General features: G+C 50.2%; 2 protein-coding genes across 3 annotated transcripts; one reads left to right on the forward strand and one right to left on the reverse strand.

The window, feature by feature from the left end:
- Positions 1–375: 375 nt before the first annotated feature.
- On the reverse strand, positions 376–3,353 carry Snrpd2 (small nuclear ribonucleoprotein D2 polypeptide). The gene is made up of 3 exons (XM_021168075.3): positions 3,220–3,353; positions 1,700–1,879; positions 376–635 (listed from the first exon to the last, which is right to left on the reverse strand). Coding segments are annotated over exons 1-3 (357 nt in total). The 5' UTR covers positions 3,222–3,353; the 3' UTR covers positions 376–460.
- A 455-nt stretch (positions 3,354–3,808) lies between these two features.
- On the forward strand, positions 3,809–12,475 carry Qpctl (glutaminyl-peptide cyclotransferase like). Of its 2 annotated transcripts, XM_021167251.3 has the most exons (7): positions 3,864–4,128; positions 4,584–4,727; positions 5,953–6,234; positions 8,256–8,408; positions 8,495–8,594; positions 9,898–10,014; positions 12,038–12,475. In XM_021167251.3, exons 1-7 carry the CDS (start codon positions 3,919–3,921, stop codon positions 12,181–12,183), a joined length of 1,152 nt encoding a protein of 383 aa, XP_021022910.1. In that variant the 5' UTR covers positions 3,864–3,918; the 3' UTR covers positions 12,184–12,475. The 2 variants fall into 2 exon arrangements, with proteins under 2 accessions (XP_085698220.1, XP_021022910.1); XM_085842094.1 differs by lacking the exon at positions 12,038–12,475 and having other exon boundaries at positions 3,809–4,128; positions 9,795–9,920.
- Positions 12,476–13,796: the final 1,321 nt, after the last annotated feature.

Genomic DNA, 13,796 nt, shown 5'->3' on the forward strand with positions numbered 1-13,796 from the left:
CATCCAGGCAAAACACCCATACATGTTTTATATATATTTAAAGAGGGCAGAGACTCCTGACCTCCAGCCCATGATCGCCTAAATTTTGTGTTTGGAATTACCTGGGAGGGCACAGAGATACCAGATGGACAGAGCTGTGGGTAGGACAGAAGGCCCTGGGTCCTTCCACAAACCTCTTAAATAGGCCTCCCTTTCCCACTTGCACATTGTCAGAGAATCCCTCTGTCCACAATACACAAAAGTCCAATTAAGGTCCTTTCTGTCTAAACTGTCTCCTTTGCAGACAGGGCTGCTATATATCGCAGCACCCACAGGCCCTGTCCTAGCGCTCAGCCCAACACACTCTAAGACCCAAGAGCAGAGAAGACCACTGGAAAACATAAAAAACAAAAAGCACAGGGTTTTATTTCTCGCCCTTTGGGCAGGGTTCTGCAGGCCTTCGCAGGGCAGGGAGCAGGCTCTACTTGCCAGCGATGAGCGGGTTCCGCAGCACCACGATGACCGAGTCCCCACGCAGGAACATCTTGGAGATATAGCGGTCCTTGTTGACAGGCTTGGACTTCTTCTTGCCCTTGCCGCTCTTGGGGACCTCAGTCCACATCTCCTTCACATTTTCCAGCACCATGTTGCAGTGCCTGATGGGGTAGGGGTGGGGGAAAAACACTGGAGTAAGGGAGGGCATTCCGAGTGCCCACCTTTGCCTGGCACTGTGTGAACTCTCCAGCAGCAGGCATAAGGAAAGCTCAGGCTCCACAGTGGGGATGGGCAGGCTGCAAAGTGTGATATCACTTTGTAGTGTCCCTTCTTAACTGTTCCTTCTGTGCCTCAGTTTCCCCTTCATGAAATGGAGACAGTCTATTTCATAGGGCTGGTGTGAAGATTGGATGAATGAAGCACTTAGGACCCCAGCAGAGTAAAGCCTACCAAAATGGCCCTGGCTCTGGCATTAACTCTAACTGAGAGAAGCACTTGCTCCCTCCAAACCAGAGGGTCTTAGAGCGCTGGGGTTAGACACGGCTCCCAACATGTGCACTCCAGTGCTGCACAGTCCTGTCCTCATGGGGCCAGGTGGCCATGTGTTCACACTTGGATCAGTTCATTCCACAAATGCTTGCTTGAGGACAGTGAATAAGAGCAAAGTACAGTGCCAGATGTGTATGACTAAGTCACAAGGCAAGTCCCATGCTAACTAAAACAATAAAGCAGGACGGCATGCTTCATGCAATCCTGTAATCCCAGCGCTTGGGAGATGGGAGCAGGAGGATTAGAAGTGTAAGGTTAGCCTCTGCCACATCTGTAGCCAGTTCAAGCTACATATAAAGACCCTGCCTCAAAACAAACTACAAAGCAATACAAGATATTTGACACTGATGTCTGGTCTACAGATGAACAAATTAAATATCGCAATTCCAGTCCAATTTCCTGCCAGGGGATTCTGATAACTACTAGACATGTCCATAGCACATAGACTCACAAGATAAGTATATAAAAAGCCTAAGCATCGCCACTTTCTACATTTTTGAGCTAGGTCTTGCCATGTGACACTGGTTGACCTCCAACTGATGGTGATTCCCCCTGAGTGCTGAAAAGTGCTAAAGGTGCTTTGTCACCATGTGTGCCCACCTTATTATCCTTCTGGAATGACCTTTCCTTCAGGCCCCTCAGACCCAGACCCAGCCCTCCCCAAGACAGCACTCACCTGTCAAAGGCCTTCACCCGGCCCAGCAGCTTCTTGTTGTTGCGACAGTTAATGAGCACTTGTGTGTTGTTCTTGACTGACTGCGTGAGCACTGAGAGGGGACCTGTGTTGAATTCCTCCTCCTCCCGCTTCTGCAGCTCCTCTGGGGTCATCTCACTCTTGGGTTTATTGAGGAGACTCCTGGATAGAGAACCCAGGGGTGAGATGGGTTCAAGTTGGAAATATAAGTGATCAAAGCCACACTGTCCAGTGTCTCCCCAGTCTGGCCCCCAAACACCCTTTCTGGTGCAGTCTTTTCTGGAGGCAGGAGAGACATTTCCAATTTAGCCTGCTCTAGCTCATCTACCTAACCTCTTCCACCCACCGCTGACCTTGAATTCTCAATTCTCCTGACTCCACTGCCTAAGGTCCGAGATGACAGAGGCTCACCATCATGCCTGGAAGTTAATTCTTCTTTCAAACCTTACTCTATCCTCATATCTTATCATCTGCCACCATGATACATCCAAACTTGGCCCTTTCTATCCACAACCTAAACTTCAATCATCCCTCTCCATGGACCTCCGCCCCACCCCACAATATCTTACTGTAGAAGCCTGGCTGCCTCAGAACTCAGACTTGTCTCTGCCTCCTGGGTACTGGGAGTACAGGCAATGTGCCACTATGTCTAGTTTGTGTGTAGCTAAGGACCAAACCCAGTACCCACAGTAGGTAAGTACTCTGTCTACTGAGCTAAATCTGCATCCCAAGTACTGGGCTTTCAATGTGTCCTACTGTGCTACCTACTGGCATTATATCTTTCCTGCTCAATTCTCCATCCACACCTGATTATCTAAGGCATACTGTATGTACCTATTTATTACTCTATGGCTTTCCTACTCCACTCTTTTTACAAGCACCAGGGAGATTCCCCCCACCCCCTTGGAGGCAAGGACCTTTTATTTACCATGTGTCTTAACTTACAAGCAGTCTACATAATATATGCTCAATGAATAAACAAGCCAAACCACTGTAGTACCCTGCCTGTCTGACAGTCTCTAGTTAGGTTCTCTAATTTATCCTGGTTACGTCCCATACTTTTCACTATTTCTAACAGTTCTTCCTTCCCCGCCAAGCTCTTTATCCATAAGACCACTTCCATTTAAAATTACTATTACTTTTGGAAGCGGTCTCGCTATGAAGCTGGCCAAGGCCAACTAGAGAACCTCCTGCCTCAGCCTCTCGAGGCCTGGGATTCCAGGCATGTGCCATCAGACTCAGCTTTCCCTTTATGGTTCCTTTCCACAAGACTCAGGTCCTCGGAGAGTCTTACGCCCGTTATGGAATAAAGCTGTCCCCTCTCCGGAACTCAAGATCCGAGCGAGGCCACACGCCCGTTCTCAAATACCCCAGAAGGAAAAACATTACTTTTGCCCGAGGAACTCTACCCTCAGCTATAAAAGCACCCCATTTCGACCGTTATTCAGCTAAACTGTCCACCTCCATCTCTACGGCCCCGCCGAAGCCCAGCCCGGCCTCACATGGTGTAGGTTTCGCTCGCAGATCACTCCCGCCTCCAAGCGCGTTGCTCCAGCTTTTGGCGTACAGGGCGAGAAGGGCGGGACTTCCGTCTCCTGCGGCTCACTTCCGTCGGCGCCTGCGCAACCAAACGCCAGCGGGTGTGGGCGTGGCCTGTTACCATAGCGACCCCTCAGGCTGCGCTCTCCTGTAGAAAATGCCTATAAGGAGGATTTGAAGCTTCTGAGGATCACAATAGGGTGTCTGCTCATGAGGAAAATAAAACAGGGTCTGACTAGAATTATTTTCCCGTCTAACCGTTCAGTTGGAAGATGGAAAACACAACCCCATTTCCAAATACCCTCGGACACTTTTCTTGAGGGCATGGCTTCGGGTAAACCAATCGGCTCCTTGTATGCCGCCCCTTTTTTCCTTGAAGGACAGTTTCTTGATCGACTTCCGTGAGGGGCGTGGCCCCGCGCCGTGGAAGGTTTCGCACATTCGGACGCAGCTCATTGACTGGTCCTCTTCCGTGGAGGCGGGCTTTAAGGTTTCCGCCCTCCCTTTTGGGTGGAGCGGTGCTTAGTACAGCCAATCGCAATCGTCTGGGGGGGAGGACGCAGTTACTCTGCTTCTTTATTGGGTTTTGTAACCTCAGCGTGGCGGATCTTGGCCTAAAACTCAAACCACCATACCGGGATTGGTTTCAGAGCAAAGCTGCCATGAGTCCCGGGAGCCGCGGGCGGCCCCGGCAGCGGCTCGAGGATCGCGGCCTCATGAAACCACCCTCACTTTCCAAGCGCCGTCTTCTGCCGCGAGTGCAGTTCCTGCCCCTGCTGCTGCTGGCGCTGGCTATGGGCTTGGCTTTCTATATCGTCTGGAACAGCTGGCACCCTGGGGTTGAGGAGATGTCACGGAGCCGGGATCTGCGGGTGAGCCCTGGCTGGTGCCCAGCCAGCGTCATTTCCCTCTTTCCCTTCGTATTGAGTCTCAGGTTAGCGTGGTCTTATCATTTGGCCTTTGCCGCCTGTGCCATTTATCCATGACTTGAGCGCGTGCCCCTACCCAACAAAATAAGGCTTCAGACTTGTTTTGTGATAGACCCCTCTGAAGATGACGAGTCCGCATAGCAACACTGGTAGAACTGAGTTCTATGCCCAAGCCATCTATTTAGAAATTTCCATCACCCGATTGCAATTTCCTCGTTAGGACTGCGGTAGGCTGGACCAGATTTGCTTTGAAGTTTTCTCCCAGTCTAGGAAATCTTTGATGCTGGAGATTGCATTACCAGGAATAGCCAGGACTCCTAGTAGGCGACGGCGCCCAGGATAAGGTGGGAATGGGGTTGTTTTCATTTTTCTTTTCCCCATCCCATTTCCCAACCAAGGTCCCGCTGATCGGAAGCCTTTCAGAAGCCAAGCTGCGGCTGGTGGTAGGGCAGCTGGATCCTCAGCGTCTCTGGGGAACTTTCCTGCGTCCCTTATTGATTGTGCGACCCCCGGGTAGTTCTGGCAATCTCCAAGTGAGGAAGGTAAAGGGTTTTATTTTCAACCCCCAACTTCCTTTCCCCAGTTTGTCAGGAAATGGAACTCAGGCTCCGAAGATCCCAAAACAGCCAGGAGGCAGATGGGATCTGATGGGGGTCGGGGGCAGAGATGGGGAGTAGGTGGGTAAGGGGAGTGGTGATGGTGGTGGTGGCAGCGACGGGTGAACCTGACTAGATTCTCTTGGTGGTACACAAATCCCACACTATACGACCCCCCACTAAATATTACCCTATATTAGTCAGAAGCAGTGTACTCTCTGGTGAGGTCGGAACTAATATAATCTCCACTATACAGATGAGGAAACTGAAGTTTTTACATTTTGTCCAAATCCCACAGCTAATTAGAATTAAAATCCAAGAAGGTTGGCTTCGGAATTAGTGGTGTGGTGCCATTCAGATACTGTGTTTAGGATCCACCTTAGTTGGACTAACTTCTTAACCTCTTTGGGACTCAGTTTCCTCATCTTCAAAATGGGGACAGTCACTGATATCGCTGATTTCATAGGGATCCTAAAACAGCCTTGGCACGTAGTGAGAACGTTTTAAGAGGAAGTCAGAGCATGTCGCCACATGCTTAGAACCATGCAATGTGAGGATGGGGGTATGGCTCAATGGTAGAAAGTTTGCCGAGTATTCACCAGTGGGGAACTGTGGCTGTGGCTGCATAAGCATCGTGCAGGAAACCCTGGGGCCGACCCTCAGCACCATGGAGAGAGACAGGAAGAGGGAAAGAGTGGATGTGAGTTAGTTGAAAGCTGGCCTACATGATTTTGGAAAAATCAACATGAGGGGAGAGAGGGAGAGAGAAGCGGGAGAAGAGAGAGGGAGAGGGGGAGGAAAAGAGAAGGTGGGGAGAGAAACTCACTCCCCACACCTGAGTGTGGTGGTGGTCTGGGTCTATAATCCTATCATTCTGGAAGCAGAAGCATTATCTGGAGTTCCAGCCTAGACTACACAGCAAGTTGGAGGCTAGCCTGGACTACACAGTGAGATTCTATCTCAAAATAAGCCATGGCAAGTTGTGTTGCTACTGAGAAGTATGGTGGTTCTACATCTGGCACCCAGCAGAAGTCAATGTCGAGGGAAAAACCTAAACCAAAGTGGGACTTTCTAGTCACCCAAACTGCTTTGCATGGCTCCAGTCACAAGGCCCTTCTCCCCACCTCCTCCCCAGTCCCTGTCCACCCTCCTACCTCTCTCTTGCCACTAGTTCCTGGAGGCTACGTTGCAGTCCCTGTCGGCAGGCTGGCACATTGAACTGGACCCATTCACGGCCTCAACCCCCTTGGGGCCACTGGACTTCGGGAACGTGGTGGCCACACTTGACCCAGGAGCTGCCCGTCACCTCACCCTCGCCTGCCATTATGACTCTAAGTTCTTCCCTCCGGGGTTGCCCCCCTTTGTGGGGGCCACAGATTCAGCTGTGCCCTGTGCCCTGCTTCTGGAGTTGGTCCAGGCCCTTGATGTTATGCTGAGCAGAATTAAGCAGCAGGTGAGGAGAAGGGGCGGGTGGTCTGTCTCTGGCCCACATCCTCGTTTCTGTCTGCTATGCTTTCCCTTTTTGATAGAGGGTTTCACTAGTATGTAGCCCAAGCTAGCCTTGAACTCAGTCATTCTGCACCACCCTTCCAAGCCATGACACGGCAGGTCTGGGCCACTAGACCCACTGCCATCCTTGCTTTCTTCAAGTCCCAGCTGTGTCTCAGGTGGGCCGTACTAACATCAAACTCAAGAATGCTTTTGAGCCGGGCGTGGTAGCGCACGCCTTTAATCCCAGCACTCGGGAGGCAGAGGCAGGCGGATTTCTGAGTTCGAGGCCAGCCTGGTCTACAAAGTGAGTGCCAGGACAGCCAGGGCTACACAGAGAAACCCTGTCTCGAAAAACCAAAAAAAAAAAAAAAAAAAAAAAAAAAGAATGCTTTTGAGCCAGTGACCCTCTTGCTTCCATCTCCCAAGTGCTATCATCACAGTCATACATGTACCACTGTGCCTTATTTATGCTGTTCTGGACACCGAGCCCAGGGTGTCACGCGTGTCCAGTAAGGTTTTGTCAGCTGCGCTACATCCACAGTCAGTCTTCCACAGGGATCTACATCCTAAATGGCACATCCTGTCTTCCTGTGTCTGGAGACTTTTCCCATGGACCCCTGTCACATCCTAACCCTAAGCCAGAGTCCTGAGGATAGACCTGAGGTGCACTCCACTCTAGCCACACCCCTTTCAGTGTCCCTCCAATCCAAAGGCTTCATTTCCACCTCATTAGCATTTGCTATTTGCCTTGTAAAGCTCACTTCTCACTATGGGTCATCCGCACCCCCCCCCCCCCCCCCCCGCAACCCCCTCCTGGCAGGCTCTCGTCCCCCCCACCCCCACCCCAAGTAACTTTTGGGTCACTGCCGATGACTTTTCTCTAAGCTCAGTATGTTCAATGATACGAACCTGGCTTCTCCTTCCTGTTATGTCTCCCTGAGTGAGAATAAAGTCCGACATTAGTAGAAATCTGTGGAATGAAAACACACATTTCATCAAGTCTCTGTCCTCCTCAGACCCTTTCTCTGGTTCCCCAGTGCTTCTGTTACAAACCAAGCCTGGAAAACTGTTGATCTTCCTAACGCCTCTCCTTCCTCTCACAGCCCCCTGGCCCCAGCTCTGGTCCAGGCCGTCCCCTTGCCTGGGAATACTGTTTGCTCTTTGCTAGGTCAAGTCCCATCAACTCACTCTCAGTGCAAATGCTCCTGTCCAGTGACCCAGTGGCCTCTGCTGGCCAGATCAGCCTGCAGCCTCCTGGACCCTCAGAAGCTGGTGATCTGGGAAGCATTTGTCCTAATTGTGTTTTGCTGTTTGTGCAGTGGGTCTGTCCATCAGTCTGTCTGTCTGTCTGTCTGCCCCAGCTAGACTTAAGTAATAATAACCAGAGCTGACTCGTTTTCAGTTCTTACAGACCTGAATTCAAATGTGATCCTGTGAACAGAACTGTTGCTAACCCCATTCATAGATGAAGACATTGAGCCAACCCTGGTGGCTAAGGCCTGTAATCCCAGCTCCTCCAGACATGGAGGCCTGAGGAGCAGAGAAGTTCAAGGCCAGCCTGGGCTACAGAGTGAGCTCAAGGGTAGCTTGGGCAATTGGATGAAACCCTGCATGTCTAGCATATGGGCATCCCTAGAGCATTCTCCAGCAGCACAAAAACAGAAACAAACAAGACAAAATAAAATGGGCATTATGCTGCACACCTGTGATCCCAGGAGGGCTGGAAAGGTGCAGTCCAGCTTGGGCTGTCCTAACTTTATCTCAAGACAAAACAACAACAACAAAAAGGTAGCTACTTTGTCTAACAACCACCTACAGCGTGGACTTGAACCCAGGCCTCTGGCTTAACCTGTGACTTCTGTCACCACACTGCATGAATGAGGACACTTGGTTTGTTCCACCCCAGATGTGCAAATAAATAGGCAAGGCCACGGGTGGGCCGATGCCAAGGGTTGGTGCTGATTTGGTGGCTTGCTCCTATAGGCAGCACCGGTGACTCTGCAGCTGCTTTTCTTGGATGGGGAGGAGGCACTGAAGGAGTGGGGACCAAAGGACTCCCTGTATGGCTCCCGGCACCTAGCTCAGATCATGGAGTCTATACCGCACAGCCCTGGCCCCACCAGGATCCAGGCTATTGTAAGATTCATTCCTCTGGGCTCTGGAGCAGGAGGTGGGGAGGGGGGAGGAGGGGTGGGTCAGTAGCACTGGACTCCTTCCCCTAGGAGCTCTTTGTCCTCCTCGACCTTCTGGGAGCATCCAGTCCGATCTTCTTCAGTCACTTCCCTCGCACAGCCCGCTGGTTCCAGCGACTGAGGAGCATCGGTAAGGAGGGCAGGCCAAGGCTGGGGTGGACAGGCACCTGACCCCTGTGTATCCTCTAGCCTTCCCTCCCATCCCTGGGCTAAGAAACTAGGAAAGAAACAAGCTGACCCTATGAAGGTCAAGTGTAGTGATTCTGAGAATTCTTTTGTTTAGTTTTGATTTTTTTTTTTTTGAGAAAGATTGTGTGTGTGTGTGTGTGTGTGTGTGTGTGTGTAGCCCCAGGCCGTCCTGGAACTCTATAGACCTGGCTGGCCTTAAACTCAGAGATCCACCTGCCTCTGCCTTCTAAGTGCTAGGATTAAAGGTGTGCGCTGCCACAGCTGGGCAACAGTAGAATTCCTGTGTGAGACAGACCTGATTTCAAACCCTGGGTCTGCCTGGACAAGACACTGGTCTCTCAAACCTCTACTTCTTTTATGGAAAACAAGCATGGTGACACTGCTAAGGGGGCATCGCTGTGAACTAGCCATCATGGTGTGCATGCCTGTAATACCAACACGCAGGAAGCTGAGGCACAGGGATTGCAGGTTCAAGGCTATTCTGGGCTACATAATGAGTTTCAGTCTAGGATAAGCTGCCTGGTGGTGTTCACCTATATCCCAGAACTTGTAAGGCTGAGGCAAGAGGAGTGTGAATTCTAGGCAAGTCTGGGCTATGAAGCAAGGTCTTATCTAAAATAACAACTGATATTGGTGGTGACACAGCACTTGGGAGGTAGTTGTAGGGCAGGAGGATTAAGGAGGGCTCGTGGTCATCCTCAGCCACATATAGAGTATGAGGCTGGCTGCAGCACCTGAAGATCCTGTCTCTGAAAATGTCTAAATAAATAAATAGACTAGAAGAGGGACATGGGGGTCAGCAGCATGGCTCAGTGAGTAAAGGTGCTTGCCTTAAAAGCCTGGCAGCCCGTCAATTCCCCAGAACTCTTGTAAAGTTGGAGGGAGAGAACTGACTCCACTCCCCAAACCACACAAGGACGAGTACGAAAAAGAAACGGAGGCATCCACCTCCTCCTACACAGAGAAGGAGTACATGGGACCAGAGTAGGCAACGTGCAATAAAAAGAAACACATGGAGCTGGAGAGCTGTCTCAGTGGGGAAGAGCACTGGCTGCCCTTTCAGAGGATATGGGTTCGAGTCCCAGCACCCATGTATAACTCCAGTTCTGGGGACCTGATGTACTCTCCTTTGGCCCCGCAGGCACTGTACGCACATGGAGCACATATACATGCACTGGTATTGGGGTGGCATATCTATCTGACTGCTGACTATGATCTTGCTCTCTAATCCCACTCCTCGCCAGAGAAGCGCCTTCACCGGCTGAACCTACTCCAGTCTCACCCCCAGGAAGTGATGTACTTCCAACCCGGGGAGCCCCCCGGCCCTGTGGAAGATGACCACATCCCCTTCCTTCGCAGAGGTACTTGCTGGGGTGAGGGGTACAAGGAAGCCTCCTTCCCAAGGCTAGGGACTGCTGGCAAGTGGCTCAGTCCTGATCTCTTCATCTGTAAAATGGGGAGTATGGAGGGCATTAAATATGCAAATAAGGGTCAAGATTTGACTTGGAGCTGAGCCCAGTATACAGAAAGCGCACAGTGCTGCCTCTTGCATGCCAGGAGAGCATCCTTTTCCTCACTGATTCCTTCAGTGAGTGCCTCTCCAGGTGGGTGAGGAATGAGGTGTCAGAGCTACTCCCCAGGCCAGCTGCCTCTGTGAACACACAAGGAAGGAAGGACTTTGGTTCAAATCTTACTGTACTGTTTACTAGGGCTAGAACTCAGGCAAATCAGTATGTCTGTTTCTCTGCTTCAATTTCCATAGCTATAAAATGGGAGTAAAAGACAGTAGTACTGGACAGGACTACAGTCTTAGCAGGAGAATTATATGAGCCTATAAATTTTGAGAGTATAGTTCAATGGTAGGGCCTCTGCCTAGAATCCCCTAGTGAGGGGTCAGGGCGAGGCTCAGTGGTAGAGCCCCTGCCTAAGTTATCTTAGCACCACCCAACCAACACCATCCCACCCACATCCCCACATCTGTTAAACCCCATCCCCCTGGCCAACAATAGAAAGCCATCCTAAAACCTGCAAAGAAAATGAGACCAGGCCGGGCGTGGTGGCGCACGCCTTTAATCCCAGCACTCGGGAGGCAGAGGCAGGCGGATTTCTGAGTTCGAGGCCAGCCTGGTCTACAAAGTGAGTGCCAGGACAGCCAGGGCTACACAGAAAAACCCTGTCTCGAAAAACCAAAAAAAAAAAAAAAAGAAAAAAAAAAGAAAATGAGACCAGCCTGGACAACTTACTATAGTGAGACCCTGTTTCTAACCAAATAGTTAAGCATGATTAACTAAATAAGGGTAATGGCAGTAGATGCCTACCTTAGACGAACCTAGGATATGTGGCTCCTTTGGTAAAGCTCTTGCTTCTTGTGCATGAATCCTGGGCTGCATCCCCAGCAGTCAGTAGCCTGGGTTTGGTGGTGCAGATCTGTAGTCCCAGCATTGGGGAGGTGGAGCCAAGTAGGTGAGATGGTCACTGCAGCCCCATAGCAAGCATCAGATATGTCCAGTGAGGAACAAGGGCCTCCTTCTCTGCCTCTACAGGTCCTTCAGTTTTGAGGTTCTTGGATTTGTTATGTAAACAACAGTCCTTATTTATTTATTTATAAGACTGGGTTTTATTATGTAGTATGGGCTGTTCTGGAACTCACTTACGTAGACCAGGCTAGCCTCTTTAAACTCACCACGGCCCACATGTTCTGCCTCCCGACTACTGGGATTAAAGGAAGGCGTGCACCACCACCACCCAGCAATTAAAACATTATTGTGAGCATGCAGGTGCATGGAGGTGCCGGTGGAGGTCAGAGGTTAGAGGTCAGCTCGTGGGAACCTGTTGTCTTCTTTTACAATGTGCCAGATTGAACTCTGGTCAACAGGCTTGGTGGTAGCCTGCTGCATCACTAACTTTTCTTTTTATTTATTTATTTATTTAATGTATGTGAGTACATTGTAGCTGTACAGATGGTTGTAAGCCTTCATGTGGTTGTTGGGAATGGAATTTTTAGGACCTCTGCTCGCTCTGACCCAAAGATTTATTATTATACATAAGTACACTGTATTGTAGCTGACTTCAGACACACCAGAAGAGGGAGTCAGATCTCATTACGGATGGTTGTGAGCCACCATGTAGTTGCTGGGATTTGAACTCAGGACCTTCGAAGAGCAGTCAGAGAGAGCTCTTACTTGCTGAGCCATCTCACCAGCCCCATCACTAACTTTTCTTAAACAGCATGTACCTTCTTATATTTAAAATCTTTCCTCAGGGCTTGAGGATGTAACTCAGAGGTCGCGTGTTTGCTTAGCATACCCAAGGTCTTGGGTTGAGAGGTCAGCAAGCACTCGTCTTCGGGTTGCATCTGATGGATGAAATATCCTGTCCCCTCAGGGGTCCCGGTGCTCCACCTCATTGCCACGCCCTTCCCTGCTGTGTGGCACACACCTGCTGACACCGAGGCCAACCTCCACCCACCCACTGTGCATAACCTGAGCCGCATCCTTGCTGTGTTCCTGGCCGAGTACCTGGGACTCTAGCCTGCAGACTGATACCTTGAAGGAATCTTACACTTAGCTGTGGACTGGACAGGGGCACCTTGAGCCAGTGCAGGGTGGCCAGTCTCACCTCAGATGTATGCTACAACCATGTGAAGCCACCGTGTTTCAAGGATGCAAGGAACACTGAGGGCACGAAAGAGCCAAAAGAAATAAGGAATCCTTTGGCTTCTGTCCTGAAGTAAATAACTGGAAGGTTCCAAGGGACCAAATGATGTGTCACGGGCTGGCACTTGGACCAGCACCACCAACCAAATGAATCCTCTGTGGCTAATGTTTGATGTCAGTTCATTTGCTACCGTACTCCACGTGGGCATGGGCTCATAACTTAGGACAGAGACGAAGCCTAGTTCGGTGGTCTACGGTCTGCTTGGCTCAGGGGTGACAACCTCGAGGGTTAAGGGGAACTGAAGGCCACAGCGCTCATGAAAAGTGTCACTAAATGAACTTCCTCACTGCAAAGGTGAGATCTTCCAGAGCAAGAGGATGAAAGGTTCATACTCCACAGTGGGACCTCTTTGCAGGAAGGTATTTCAAGTGAAGCTGCCTCCAGGATTCTTTGGGAAATACTGCCTTTGACAGGTTGAGAGTAGGAATGGACTGAACAGGCAGAGGTCCACCTGGACGAAGCTACCCTTTCCTTTTGTTGTGTGTGCAACTCTAGTGAAGAGTTTCTTTTCTCTTGAGACTTTGTTTCTCTGTGTAGCCCTGCCTGATCTGAAACTCAATCTATAGACCAGCTGGCCTCAAATTTAGATTCACCTTCCTCTACCTCTAGACTGCTGGGATTAAAGGCCTGTGCCCCCAATGCCTGGCTGGCCTGGAACTTTCTATGTAGATCTTGAACATAAGAGCCATGACTCCACCGTCACTGGAATTGAAAGGAAAAGCCACCACACCCAGCCCTACTGCTTTCTTTTTTTTATAATTTTATTTCATGTGCAATTGTATTTTGTGAGAGTGTTAGATCCTCTAGAACTGGAGTTAAAGCCATGTGTGTACTGTCATATACTGACACTGGGAATTGAACCTGGATCCTCTGGAAGAGTAGCCTTTGCTCTTAACCACTGAGCCATCTCTCCAAATGAGGTACATATAGCCCTGACTTCTCTGGAGTTATGGTGTCCAGGTTAGCCACAAGCTCAGAATCCTCCTACTCGGTCCTGAGTGCTGGGATAACAGGCTTATACCATGCCATAGCCAGCCGGAGGTTCTCAAGCCCAGTAAACAAACAAAACCAAACCAGGCTCCCTAGCTGGGTGGTGGTGCTGCACGCCTTTAATCCCAGCACTCAGGCAGTAGAGGCAGGTGGATCTCTGAGTTCCATGCCAGCCTGGTCTACAGAGTAAGTTTCAGGACAGCCAGGGCCACACAGAAACTCTGCTTTAAAAAGCCAAAACAAAACCAAAAAATTAAAAACCAAAAATATCCCTTCCAACCAACCAAAAATAAAAAAATAAAATGAAAATAAAACAGGCTTCCAAGATCCACACCAAACCTACTACAGTACCAACAGGGCATCATCATCATAGTGGGTCATGACTGCACCTTCCATCTCAGTACCCGCGAGACAGAAGTAAGTAGATTTCGGGGAC

The sequence above is a fragment of the Mus caroli genome, unplaced genomic scaffold, assembly GCF_978045245.1.
Source record: "Mus caroli unplaced genomic scaffold, Mus_caroli_1 scaffold_8, whole genome shotgun sequence".
Taxonomy (NCBI): domain Eukaryota; kingdom Metazoa; phylum Chordata; class Mammalia; order Rodentia; family Muridae; genus Mus; species Mus caroli.

Bases quoted from the DNA above. Each gene is read 5' to 3' on its own strand.
- Snrpd2 (XM_021168075.3), bottom strand. The intron at 636-1,699 runs GTGAGTGCTGTC...CTACCCCATCAG, and splicing joins CGGGTGAAGGCCTTTGACAG to GCACTGCAACATGGTGCTGG.
- Qpctl (XM_021167251.3), top strand. From the start codon at position 3,919: ATGAGTCCCGGGAGCCGCGGGCGGCCCCGGCAGCGGCTCGAGGATCGC. The intron at 4,129-4,583 runs GTGAGCCCTGGC...TTCCCAACCAAG, and splicing joins CACGGAGCCGGGATCTGCGG to GTCCCGCTGATCGGAAGCCT. The intron at 4,728-5,952 runs GTAAAGGGTTTT...TCTTGCCACTAG, and splicing joins GCAATCTCCAAGTGAGGAAG to TTCCTGGAGGCTACGTTGCA.